A 14,143-nucleotide genomic window follows, 5' to 3' on the forward strand; every position below is an offset into this window, starting at 1 on the left:
TATTATTAGACACTACATTCATTCCTCTTAAAAGGCAAATGCATGGAGTTCTTGATACATCTCCAAGTAGAATTCTAATGCTTCTTAATCATTATTGCTCCAAAGGCATTTACAAAATTTTATTAACACGTAGACAATGTTTTCTACAGGAAAAACTCAGGATTTGAAAGTCATAATGACCTTCTGTATATTAGGAATTGGAAGTAAATTTGTGAATTATCTTTTGTATTTCAAACTCCTGAATTGTCTAATAATTTTGTTTCATTACCATTAATTAAAACTTTCAAAAAAGATGAATTTTAATTTCATGCTCAATCAACATTTGTACATGCTAATTCCTAATCAAGTTTTTAATATGAGATATTTAACCATTAAAATTAATGTAAAAATGAAAGGTTACAGTAATTTGCTACTTCTCTATTTTAGATATTGAGCAAGTATTGATCTTTAGTTCTACTTAACTAAATAGATGCAGCAAAACAATTTTAGTTAACTATAGTTATAGGTTTGGATAAAACTATAACTTTTATCTAATTCTACTATAAACTATAGATTTTTTCCTATTCAACTATATTCCTATTCAATTCAACTACAAACTACAGATTTTAGAGAAAAATATTCTAAAACCCTAAATGTACTAAAATTATATCTAAGAAGAAATCACAATTTGAAAATTAGGTATTTTAGGGAAAAAATAACCCTTTGAAGAGATATGTGTTCTAATTTTTGAAAGATGAATCATATTCAGAGAAATACTTATCTGTGCTATTCAAAATCAGAATTAACATTTAAAAAGTAAAAATATTGCTGTATTTTTTTCTAACAGACATAGTTCTTGTGGACATTTGCATCAAGTACTATTATAACTAAAAAAATTTAAAGTACCTTAACTTTAGAGTCTAATTCTTTTTTCTACTTTCTTTCTAGACTTTTCACCTATATGTTATAAAATTAGGATCAGCATTAACTAGGGGTAAATATCAAACTATGAAAACCTCCCTTAGCAACAGAAACACATTCATTCACTTAACAAATATTCAACATGTGTCTTCTATCTGCCAGATTCTCTCTTGAGCTAGGCATACAGCAATACCTAAGTCAAAATATGGCTCTATCTTCAGAGTGTACGGTATCAAAGGGAAGACAGACAGTAAAGCCAAGTGTAAGAAGATTCCTCAGGAAAATGCCCCCCTGAACCTCCCTCACCATTTTTCTTGCCTAAGGGGATAGAAGTCATTAATAAAGTATGACCACTGAGAGATGAGAGATGAGAAAGTCACTATATACTTTTGTGTTTGGCTAAGGAGGAATGAAAAACACATGCCACGCTTTGTCCTCAGACCCTCCTGCTTTATCCTACACGTTCTGTGATACGTATAAGAGGGAACGAGCTCCAGGCACTAACTAGCCCGACTAAGCACTTTCTGTGTGCTTCTATTAACTCGTTTCACTCATTTCGTCCCCACAACTGTCCTAAGATAGAGGTACTTCTATTATCCTCCCTTTACAGGGGCCGAAACCAAGGCGGAGAGATTCTAACCCAGTCATTCTCACTCCAAACCACCAGACAGCCACCTCTCACTGTACGTATGGTACGAAGTGCATTCCTTACCAACGTAGGGACGGGCTTTGTCTCCGATCAGACAGGGCTGCTTGCCTCTGAAAGGTTCAGTGGGATTAAACCCTGAGAGCTGAGTGAATTTCCTCACGGGCCGCACTGTCTCCCCAGCAGCCCAGGCAAAGAAAGCAGGAGAGACTCAGGGCGGCCCCCACGAGCTGCCAGGGCAGTGGTCCGGAGGCCTCGTGCAGAGCCCAGCTGCGGGCTGTACTCAGCCCTCTCTTGTTTGCTCCTGCTTAAAAAAACAGTAATGTAAACGGAGCCACTTTAAAATGGAGCCGGAGTGGCCATCCCGGAGGAACCGCCTTGTAAGTCTTACCCCTCAAACCTGGGGTATGGAATGTTAAAATGAGGCAAAATAACCTTTGGGCTGGGCCTAAAGCAGCACTGTGGCCCAAAGAACTGTTTGCAAGGAAAACAAAAAAGCAGATGCTATGACTGAAAGTTAAAAACGCTGTTTGGCATTAGTGTCACTATTAGCTGGTCTTCCTCCCACTGATGTCATCGGTCCCCTTCCCTTTCACATAAACACCTCTGGCCTCTGTCCCCTAATCAGAATGCTATTTGGGTCTCTGCCTGAATCAGTGCTTCCCAAACAGCTCCATTTTTTCTTTTACTATCAAATGCTTTGTTGCCTCTCGCGTCGGCTTTCTATTTTTAAGTTAACGCCCCCAACATAACACTTGACCAGTGCAGTTCCTACTTTCAGGCAGAGGGACAAAAACACTGGTATTGCCACACTACTGGACTCTGTACTTAACAGGGGATAAAAGACAAGTTAAATCCTGTGACACGTCTACCTCTGAGGGTGCCGAAATGTCCATTTTACTGCCATTAAAAGAATCGAACTACTATATAGTCAGGCACAAAGAAGGAAGTCACCCCTAACTTAGGGCATGTGATGAATAAAACAGCAATTACAAGGCAAGTACAGCGCCACAGAACTGTAAAGGGCACCTAACTCGGATTTAAAAGTCAAAGAAAGATTTCCAAAGGATAATATCCAACTTGAGACCTGAAGGGTGTATAAGAATTTGCAGACATGGGCATGGGGTGTAGCAAAAATATATGAGAAGACACAGAAAGAAAAGACAGCATGACAAAAACCAAAGAAAGCTCAAGAACTCCAAAAGCAGGGAGAGAAACTGGAGAGGTAAGCAGAAGCCATACCGTAAAGATCATAATCATGCTAGGAATGTGAATTTATTGGAAGGATACTAGGAAGTCAGAGAACAGCTTTAAATATGAGAAAAATAATCAAACTTTGTTAAAACAGAAACACGATAACAACAACCAGCTTCAGTGATAATGAGGGGTGAAGGAGACAAACATAAAGTTACTCCAGTAATCTAGATCAGAAGTGGACAAGTAAAGGGCCAGATGGTATTTCAGGCGTGTGGGCTATTAAGTCTCTGGGCAGCTACTCAGCTCAGCTGCTGCTGCACTAAAGCTGACTCAGACTCAGACAATAAATAAAACAGAGCCCGCTGTACTCCACAGGATCCGGCCTGCAGGCCAGTTGGTCAGACCAGGTGATTAGAAGCATGAACTCGGAAAAGTATTCATATTCAAAAGACACTGAGGTAAAATACAGAAGTTTTGGCAATTCAAAATGAAGGATCCATGTGAAGATAGACGAAGCTATAGAAAAATTCGAGACCCCAACTTTAGCACTCTAACTACTCACTGAGTAGAAAAACAAGAGAAGGGACAGGCTGGCTCAGGACAGGGGAGCTCACCGCTCCAGAAGCCCCTGGGGACGGATTCCCTCTCACAGGAAGGTTCTGCAAGCTACATGACAACAGGGGGAGACGTAATCTTTTTACAGGTAAGGGAGTGAATAATTAGGAAAGTTAACATAATAATGATACATATTTAAGTCTGTTTGACTCCAAAGCTCATGCCTAAAAGTTGATGAGATTTGTTTTGCTACTGGTGTAAATAAAAGATATCATCTATTCATATACATAATCATATATCTCTGTTTATCCATCTATCTCACATGGATTACACATATCTATCTTATTACTCAGGTAACTACATTTAATATATTTTCTTTTTTTAGAGGGAAAACTTTTATTTGTATTAACACTTGTAAGGCTAATCTCTTTCCAGCCTCACCTTCCTCAACCTTGATATCCACCTTCGTAGTTATTTCTTCCTTGTTGTTTCTAAATAAGATGTGCACAGTGCTTTCTTCAATTTTAGATGCTATCCATTTATTTATTACTGTTGAAGATGAGGAGATAGCTTTCTCACTTAGCCTTTCTGTGCCTCAGTTCCTTCACCTATAAAAATGGGAATGATAATACATCTACCTCATAGGACTGATGTAAGGATCAATTAAGACTGTGTGTGTGTGTGTGTAGTACTTAGAATAATGCAAGACGCATACTACAGGCTGAGTATTAAAGATTATTATTATTACACCACCAAACACACAAACACCCTCCTTAACTATATATAGTTCTCCCCCCACCACATAGTTTTATCACAATTTTAGTTAAATCAGTGTTTGATGTTGAGTGTTATGATCATATAAATATTGTTCCCAGCTAAGTAGTCAACATGTCCTTTCTTATAAATTGTTTGTCCTAGAATTAAAATTCCCTCATTTTTTTTCACTCAAGGTTTCTCCATATCTAATACTAATTCATCTTAAAACTCCCTAGAACTGTTACAAATCTGCTGGTAATGTGCTCAAACACAAGAAATATCAGTTTCTTTTTCCCCCTTGAAGAGAGCTATACCAGTTTTCTATCCTCCTGTTCCAGGCTGATCTGGTTCTTTTCCAGGCCAGATATAAACTGTCATCCTGGGACATCTCTTCATTATTCTAGAATTCCCCTTACCTCTGTGTTTGGTGTCCTCCTTCCTGATGCTATGGATTCTTTTTTGGTTTGTTCACTCATTATAATACAGTACATGTCCTCCTACGCTTTCTGAGATGGCACATGGGTAATTCATGTTTTTGCGTGCATTTGACTGTCTGAATGTGTGTTCATGTTCATGTGGTGCTTACGCTTGGTTAATAGGCTAGGCATAAAGTTTTCCATGAAAGTCATTTTCTCTCAGAACTTCGAAGGTTCCACTGTCTTCTGGCTTCCAGATGAACTAGAAGTTGCTACGAAGAGACTTGATAGCGTTCTGACTCCCAATCTTTTTTATATGATGTTTTGATCCTTCCCTCTACTCGCTGCTTAACTCGAACTCTAATTCCAAATATCCTTGCAATGTTGTGACATATATATGTGTATGTGTGTGTGTGTGTGTGTGTGTGTGTGTGTGTGTGTGTACGTGTGTGTGTATGTATATATATCCCCAGTTCCCGACACAAGAGCTCCTGAAATCCTTAATTTCCTGGGTAATTATGAGTGTCTTCTGTTCTAATAAAGTGACTCTGGGTGGGCTCCTGGGTGAGAGCTGGTCACCAGAAAGAACGTGCTATGATTAGAAGCTTGAGATTTTCAGCCCTGCCTCCCATCCTCTTGAGAAGGAAGGACTAAAAATGGAGTTAATGATCGATCATGCTTATGTGGTAAACCTCCATAAAAACCCCAATAGTATGGGGTTTGGAGAGCTTCCAGGATAGTGAACACATCCACACCGGGAGGGCGACACACCCAAACTCCACGGGGACAGAAGCTCCTCTGGTGGGGTCCCTCCCCCCGCCAGATCTTGCCCTGTGTGTCTCTTCACCTGGCTGTTCATCTCTGGCCTGTATCATATCCTTTAAACTGGTAAATGTGTTCCCCTGAGTTCTGCGAGCTGCTCCAGCAGATTAATCAAACCCGAGGAGAGGGTCAGGGGAACTGCCGATTTGCAGCCAGAAGTTGTGGGTAGCCTGGAGACCTACTGCTTGCAACTGGCATCTGAAGTGGGGTTGGAGCAGCCTTGTGAGACTAAGCCCTTAACCTGCAGGATCTGAAACCATCTCCAAGTGGACAGTGTCAGAACTGAGTTAAATTTGTACGACACCCAACTGGTATCAGAGAATTGCTTGGTGTGGGGGAAAAACTTCCACACGTGTGGTGATCAGAAGTGTTTTGTGTGAGTAGAAAAAGAAAGAAAGAAAAAGAGGCTCACAGAAGAAACAGACAAGCTAGACTGAACTGAATTTTTCTAAATTTCATGATAATGTTTCTTACTATAGGTACTTATCACTAAAAAGATCCTTTCAATTTGGAAATGTGTGTATGTCAGTTCTGGTAATTTTTTTTTTTTTTTTTTTTTTGGTATTTATTTGATATTTTCTTCCCACACCTATTTCCTTTTTCTGAAACACTTATTGGATGTTAGCCTTCCTGCATAAAATGTATCACTTTTCTATGTTCTTTCTCATTATTTTGTACTATATTTCTGGGAAATGCCTCAATCTTATCTTCCAATTTTCAAATGAATTTTTTTTCCCAATGAATTTATTTGGGTTATATTTATTTTCTGGGTCTCTTACGTTTTTCATCTACAACCCTTATAAAAAAAAAAACAAAACCTCATATCCAGGGGGTGACGTAAGCATCATGGCAGAGTGAGAAGACCTACTGGTTTCTCTCTTCCAAGTTACAAATCAGACAACTATACTTTAGCCAAGGGTTCCCTGCTCCACAAGCACCTCTGAGAGATCCACGCATTGAGATGTCCGAAGGCGGTGTGCGGGAGTGAGCAGCGGAGTCAGAAAGGGAAAAGGACGGACACGAAGAGCCACAGATGCAGTCAGGCGCTTCTCAGCGGCCCGGCTGACACAGTAGCAGGAGGGCTGGGTCTCAGCCCTCACTTGGCAGCCGGGAGGGGCAGAGGCAGCATTTCAGCCTGAGAGGCCAGTACACACTGTGGCTCGGCCCAGTGATGAGGGTGTGGAAAGGTGTGGCGGCTGTGAGCTGACAGCTGCCGCCATATCCAGAGAAAATACAAGGCTGCAGATACATGAACCTGCCCCCCACTCGCCCTCCCGGGACCGCCCAGGCTCCAGCTGACATGGCAGCAGTGGAGGGGTCAGGTTACAGCCCTCACTCAGCAGCCCGGGGAGAGGCCAGAGGAGTAGAAGCAACATTCCAGCCTGAGTAGCCGGTGCACACTGTGACTAAACCCAGTGGAAAAACAAAGCTGCAGGCACGGGAATCTGCCTCCCTCCCCACCACCGCCACATACACCCCATCGTAGAACCCTGCAGAGGCAAATGGGACACCTCAGCTAGGACAGGGTGGCTGGCAGCCTCTGGATGCTGGGAAGCGCCGTGGGAACTCACATGTCCAGAGCCCCATCGCCAGCTACATCCCACCGCTGGGTGGTGCACTGAGGCCAACGTGACTCAGTCAAAGAGGGGATGCCCACCTCCTCGGGAATGTGGGGCATTTTCCACCGCCAAGGCTACAACACCCCACCAAGATTCCAGCAGTCCCAGCAGTGCAAGTAAGAGAAAACGAAAATGCACTATACAGCACCATTTACTGGAAAACAAAGACTTCTACTTACCAACCTGCTGAATTGTTAAAAGCAAAACAGTACCTAAAAAAGATTTCAATACCTCTAATGCCAGTTAGAGAAACAATCCATCAAGTACCATAAATAACCAAAGTTAACAAGGTAGCTCAGGAAAAGAAAATGAAAAGTCTCCAGAAAATAAACTCAAAGACATGGGAAACCGTCATTTAAATGACAGGGAATTCAAGACTGCAGTTTGGAAATAACTCAGTGAGATACAAGAAAACTCAGAAAGGTAGATCAGTGAGCTCAGGAAGAATATCAGTGAAAGGGGTACGTTACCAAAGAGACTGAAACTACAAAAAAAGAACCAAACAGAAGTTCTGCAGCTGAACGACTCGATAAATGAATTATAGAGCTTAGGAAATAAAGCAGACCAGGTGGAAGAAAGAATTAATGATCTAGAAGATATAAATCTAGAAATGACTCAGGTGGAAGAGAGAGAGAATTCGACATGCCAAAATGGTATGAAACTGAAAAGTATAAGAAGCTGGAAAAAACCACAAATATGTAGATTAAGCAACATGCTACTGAACTATTGGGTCAAAGAAATAAAAGATCAAAAGATACATAGAGACAAATGAGAATGACAATACGGCCTAACAAAATGTGGGGGATACAGCAAAAGCAGTACTAAGAGGGAAGTTTTAGCATTTCAGGCCTACCTCAAGAAATAATCACCACAAATAAAAAATCTAACATTTCACCTCAAAGAACTAGAAAAAGAACAAAGAAGCCCAAAAATCAATAGAAAAAGGGAAATGATAAATTAGAGCAGAATTAAATGAAACAGGGAACAAAAATAGGAAAAATTCATGCAACAAAGAGCTGGGACTTTGAAAGGATAAATAAAATGGACAAATCTCCAGGTGAACTAAGGAAAAAAGAGAAGATGCAAATAAAACCAGAAATGATAGAGGAGCAGTTACAATGGACACCAAAGAAATACAAAGGATTACACAAGAATACTAAGCTATTTTATACCACCAAACTGGATAGCCTAGAAGAAATGAACAAATTCTTAGAAATACATAACCTTCCTAGACTGAACCAGGAAGAACTGGAAAACCTAGACTGATCAACAGTAAGGAAACTGAAACGGTCATCATAAATCTCCCCAAAAAAACAGAAGTCCAGGACCAGATGGCTTCATGGTGGATTCTACCAAACATTTCAAGGAGATTTAATACCAATCCTCCTCAAACTCTTCCAAAAAAACGGAAGAGGAATACTTCCTAACTCATTTTATGAGGCCAATGTTACCCCGATACTAAAAAACAGTATTCAGTTCTTTCAGTATATTATATCTTTAAAAAGTTTTCCTGTGATTCCTTCATCCCTTTTTTCTCTTTAAGTCTCAATTATTTGATGATCTTTGTCTATCCATTTACACTTAAGAGCGGGGCACTAACATGCCAAATGCAAGTTCAGTGTGCAATGGGTAGCCAGCCACTTCACTTCCAGTATCTTGAGATCTTTTCTATTTAGTCAGTTTCTGTAAAGAGAAATTCCAGTCTTCTGTTTGAAGATTACAAACCTAGCCCCCAGACGTTTACTTAAACTCCATCATTAATACAGTATTTCACGCCACTCTCATTTCTGACTAGTGTTCCAGAATCCAGAACTTCTCTGGTTCAGCCTTTTAGAGAGCAAGCTTCAATCCAGGCTTATCAGAAGAACATAAGGGAAGTACTCTTCAGCCATGTAGAATAAGAAAGAGGCTATGGGATAGGCCTACTGACCCTTATACATACACTCAAACAATCCTATTTTAATATTTTCAGTTCTAGCTCATACCTGCAGATATACCTGATGCATCTGCTGCTTGCGTCTTTCAGAAATTAAATACTGGGGTTTTACACAGGGAATTCACTTGTTTCTTAATGTCATTCCCCATGATAGACATGTTCTTACTTTCTTCACTTTCCATCCACTTTGCAACTTTTAAATTTTTATTAATAGCTCTCATTTACTGTAGTCTTCTCTCCCACTCTTTTAATACTTGTGGGATGATATATTTTTCTCATTGTAATTTGAGAGGTGTTTCAGAAGAGATCAGATGGAGATTAATGCATATATTTAAACTGTCATCCTTAATGAAGAGTTGCACCTGTCATGTACCCACCATCCAGCTTAACGAAATATTACAAATACACCGTGCTTGTGATTACCCTTTTTAATTTTCTAGGTAAGAGTCATGTCATTTTCAAACACTGATTTTTGTTATTCTAACATTAGAAAAAAATGTTAAAAAAACAAAAGAAAAATATTTAAAAATAAAAGAATATTTTGCTTATCTTTTTCGGAGGGGGACTAAGTTGAGCTTCATTACTGATAATAATGTTAGACCTGAAGTTTAATATATTCTCTCAATTAAGAAATTTTAGAAGACAGTTTTCATTTGGAATATGTATAATTTCTTGTGTACTACATTATGATTTCTATTTTTTTTTTCTATTGGTAGGATCTAAGGAAGTAGCTATATTGAAATATAATTTATATATAATAAAACTCAATTTTTAGGTGTACAGTTTTAGTAATCAATTAGGCAGATTTCTAGTAAATTTATAGAGTTGTACAACCATCACCACAAGTTTTAGAACACTTCCATCACAAAGTCATTTTTATTAGGATACTTTTATTATTCTGTCCCACTTTACTATATGTTTTATGAAGAGAAAAAGTGTTTTTGCTCATTATGTAGACATAGCGCCTAGCCTATTGCCTGACATATATGGTAGGTAGGTACTCAACAAATATTTGTTAACCTATTTCTCATTTGCCCTGAGAATACTCGTCGGTGGCACTTGTGGCTGCGTTTACCCCGAGATAACTCAGAGATAGAGTCCTAACCTCACCCCCAAAGTCTGCCACGAAATGGCTCACTTTTATTATTATTTTCATAATACCCTAGTAAATCGATAGCCTTTGGAAACAAATGACATTCTATATATAGCATTGTTTTTAGTAGCGGTATTTCTATTTACAAAATATAGCTATTCTCAGTCGCTGAAACTGAGAGTCGCTATATTTTGTAAATAGAAATACCACTACTAAAATCCTAGAGAACATAGCTTTCCTAAGCAGGATGCTAACATTGTCCTCGAGCAATCATTAGCTGAAGGTTCACTTGATGAATCCGATTTATGTACACATTTCTGTTACATTAGGATCAGAGACAAGTTCTGTTTAGAAATAACTTCAAGAACAGTTTTATATTTTATTTTCACATTGAAAACTAGTCAGATTTGCCTCAGCCTCAAAGAGTGTGTTTATGTAAAATTAACGCTGGCAGAGAGCTGCACTTTTTTTTCTAAATGGGAAGTGGGTTAAATGAAGAATACATAATGACTGTCTCAGTTTTATTTTTGGCATTTCTTTACTTTGACTTATTTTCTTTCGCTAGATTCTTCATATGTGAACTCTTCATATGTGAATCATTTTAACTCTTCCTGGTCAATCTAGAGATTTTTTGGTTAATATAGATATTTAAAGTGATATAATTTCATCAAGTATTACCTTGGAAAAATTTCATAGGTTTTATTATGTCTATATTTTTATTTCTATCCTTCAAAAATACAGAAATGATGTGGCCCCTCTATTCAGAAGCCATGAAAAATTTTCCATTTTCTACAGAACAGTATCTAAAGTTCTTAAGAGTCAAGTCAGCTCTAAAGTGATTTCTAGCCTATCATCTTATCAATATACTTTATACTCCAATCAGATTGGGCTACTTGCTCTTCCCTTAAACAAGTTCTGTACTTCTGTTTGTAAAAACTTTTTCTCCTGTGCTCAGTACCTAGCAAAGTGCCTTAAACAGAGTAGCTCAATATACGTTTGTGGAGAGTTCATAACACTATCGCGATCCAAGTTAATATTTTGAATTTTATCTTTTATCATATTGAATTATATTTTATTACTTAATTTCCAATTTTACTGTATTGTGATCTATTTCATTTTTTATTGTTTTTAATTTTTTATGTTTTTGAAATATTTATATTTGTGTAATCTGCTTTTAAATTGTATTAAGTTCTTCTATATATCCTATACTTCGGTCAATTTTGTCTAAGACTTAAACATATATAAAAAGATATCTGGACTTTTCTTCGACCACCATTAGACCATGAAATTCATGAAGAGCCAGGTCTACTTTGCTGACTGTATTTTGAGTACCTGGGACATGCTGGTACATCGGCTCAGTAAATTTTTAGTCATTTTTAATTTTATTCTTTCCACTGCTACTAAATTAAAAAGTGTACATTAAGGAGTTCTTAGGCTGATTACCTTATGAGAACAATAAATAAAAATATACATAATAGATGAGGTTCAATTAAACACAGCAACACAGAGTTCCTATTACGAATCAAAATGTTCTAAGAGTGAGATACAAACACAATTCCTGCCCTTGAGGCCTATGATGATGCTCATGTTAGCAAGTAACTCTGACACAGTGTACTAGAGGGAAGGATGTATAAAAAGGCTTGGAAATAAGAGTCGAGGACACCTTTAAATCGAGTAGGGGAAGGAGGTAGTTAAGGAAATCTATAGCACAAAGTAAAATCCTTTTAAGGATAAGAAAACCAAAACTCAAACTATGGTACATGTTCAAGATCATACAGCTGGAGACCACAAAAGGAGATCTAACTCCCAGTTCTGTGATCTTTACCTTATACCATACTTACTATCGATACCTTTTAGCAGCTCACAAAAGAATAACAGAGAATTTAGAGAGTTACGAAATATAATTTGGGCATTTATTCATCCTAACCCCATCTCCTATTAATATAAAAAATCAAGGACTATACGAAATTGTGACAACCTTAGCCAAGTACCATGTAGTTAAAACAACTTTCTAGCTGATTCGCCTATGAGAGAATGCACTCTAAAAGTGTTGGTTACATGTATATTTCATCAGCGAGACACACGTCCCAGTCCAAAGTGACTTGGACATAAAGAGAACTATTAAATTGTATTACATCCATATATGCATTTTTTTTAATAAATGTTAATAGGTCTGCAGCAAATCTTTAAAAAAGGAAAGGTCCAAAAATATGAATCAGGCAGCCTTTATTCAGCACATTCCGAGAAAGTGAGACCCTGAATCTGGAAATTTAAGCACTACAGTCCATAGAGAGAGACATTCTTTTAGGAACGAGGATGGCGTTTAGGCCTTTCCACATCTCTCATGACTATCCAATTACTTTTAGCTACCAAGCAACCTTTCCATGACTAATTGGAAATACATGCTGACCCCACAACCCTGACTTCGGGACATTATTTACACCCCCTCCCCTATTATAAATTAATAAATTGGCATTCTAAACACACAGATTTTTGGTTGCTTGGTTAGCATGAAATAACCCCAAGAACCTTGCTCAGTTCTAAATAGCAGTGTAGAAAAAAAAGTTTAAGAACTTGAAAAATTTAAGATCATACTCTAAACCAATAATTGAAAAGGTGATTCAGGCCATAAGTGGATTTTATTTGGCTTATAGGGGAAAGGGAAGGAGGGCCAGAGGAAGAGAATGCTCTAAAAAAAAAAAACAACAACAACAACAACAACAAAAAAAAACCTGCATATTTCACATAAAAAAGTTAGATTTCCAGCTTCTCTTGAAAACTCTGATGCTCTGGCAATACTGGGCCTGCAGTGCCACAAAGTAAAACCGGCTGGAGTTACAAGGCCAGAGTTACAAAGCCTTAGTTCCGTACATGTGCCATCTGCTTTCTAATTCATCATACACCAACCTCAAACTGAGGCCAAAGGTCATTTCTCATTCTGTTTGTAGTAATGTCTGCCTTATGCCATATGAAGTGAATAAGTGCAATTTTTTTTAAAAGTACAATCTACTCTTCACATTAATGCAATAAACAAAGCTAGAATCAAAGAAATCAATTTACCTTAATCTGAGTCTGTTCGATTGACTTTTCCCATATCTGCTGATCATATGCTCCAATCTGAAACAGGAAGCAGGCTATTTAAATGATGCAAAGGAAATCCTTTCATTTAGGTCAAACCTCACAAAAGCCGTACACTATTAAATATCAGTATGATATCTGGAAAATGTTTACACTTCTCCGAGTTCAAATAAATTAATAGTTCCAAGGATTGTTTCCTTGAAAGTCCTAAGGTAGGTGGATCTAGAAGTAATTTAAAAAGCAACGTCCAAAATATTTCAAATATTACCTTAAAAGATATTTCCACTTCTTAAGGAAAACTAGAGAGGAATGAAAAGGTAAAGGACAACTCAATAAGATTTTGACAGTGCCATTCTGAGTGTGGAGATACAAGTTTCATGTCTGAAAAATGAGCAGTTCGATCAGAGGCAAACTTTCAAAGCATTGCTGGGACATTGTGTATGCAGCCTGGAGAAGGGAGGTGACTTGAAAATCTTACTCTAAGATCTGGAACTGGGTTTAAAAGCTCTAATGACCTTGTCCATCAGTTTTTCCATTTATGTTGAGAGCTATCATGTAAAGCTGCCTGGCACTATCAAGCTCAGGCGAAACTAAAGTGAAATGCTTTGTGAGAGCTTAGTGCAAGAAGTAGTCTTTACACGTAAAAAAAAACATTGACATTACCTTTTTTTGATACCACGATATAGCATCTCTCTCATTTGAGGCCATCTGTGTCTCCAGCCAGCCAGAGAATGGGATTTCACTGAAAAGGAAGGAAAACCAGTGAGACCAGCTGCTGAAAGGTACTCTCTCAGTTTGGGGAGAACTCAAAAACCGCTGCTCTCAGCCTCTCCATGAGCTGCTGTCACTGTCCCTTTCTCCGGCTGTTTGCCAGGAAACAAAGCAAACCATAAAACACCTCTGGCGCAGTGGTGGCTGGAGAACCGTCTCTGCGCTATTTTACGCGAGTATTCAAGGATACGGCGAGCGGGGAGGGCACGGCGCGGGCGCTGACCCGCCCCCAGGGCCCGCGGCTCCCCGGCGTCCGGCTCTCACCTGGCGTCCGCTGCCCGGCTGTCCGGCGGCCGGGACCGTCCTCTTTAGTGGCCCCGGCCCGGCCGTGAGGCCGAGGGCCAGGCGGCGGGC

The 14,143-nt window shown here is 38.8% G+C and overlaps 1 protein-coding gene across 3 annotated transcripts in view; it reads right to left on the reverse strand.

The window, feature by feature from the left end:
* The window catches only part of PHTF1 (putative homeodomain transcription factor 1), a 45,290-nt gene extending 31,147 nt beyond the window's left edge, over positions 1-14,143 (reverse strand). For all 3 annotated transcript variants that reach the window (XM_015595345.2, XM_015595346.2, XM_025038465.1), the window contains exons 1-3: positions 14,054-14,143; positions 13,682-13,760; positions 13,001-13,057 (exon numbers count right to left, since the gene is read on the reverse strand). In XM_015595345.2, coding sequence (XP_015450831.1) covers positions 13,001-13,057; positions 13,682-13,726 — 102 coding nt within the window. In that variant the 5' untranslated portion in view covers positions 13,727-13,760; positions 14,054-14,143. The remainder of the gene's footprint in view (positions 1-13,000; positions 13,058-13,681; positions 13,761-14,053) is intronic.

This window comes from Pteropus alecto, unplaced genomic scaffold (genome assembly GCF_000325575.1).
Source record: "Pteropus alecto unplaced genomic scaffold, ASM32557v1 scaffold106, whole genome shotgun sequence".
NCBI lineage: Eukaryota > Metazoa > Chordata > Mammalia > Chiroptera > Pteropodidae > Pteropus > Pteropus alecto.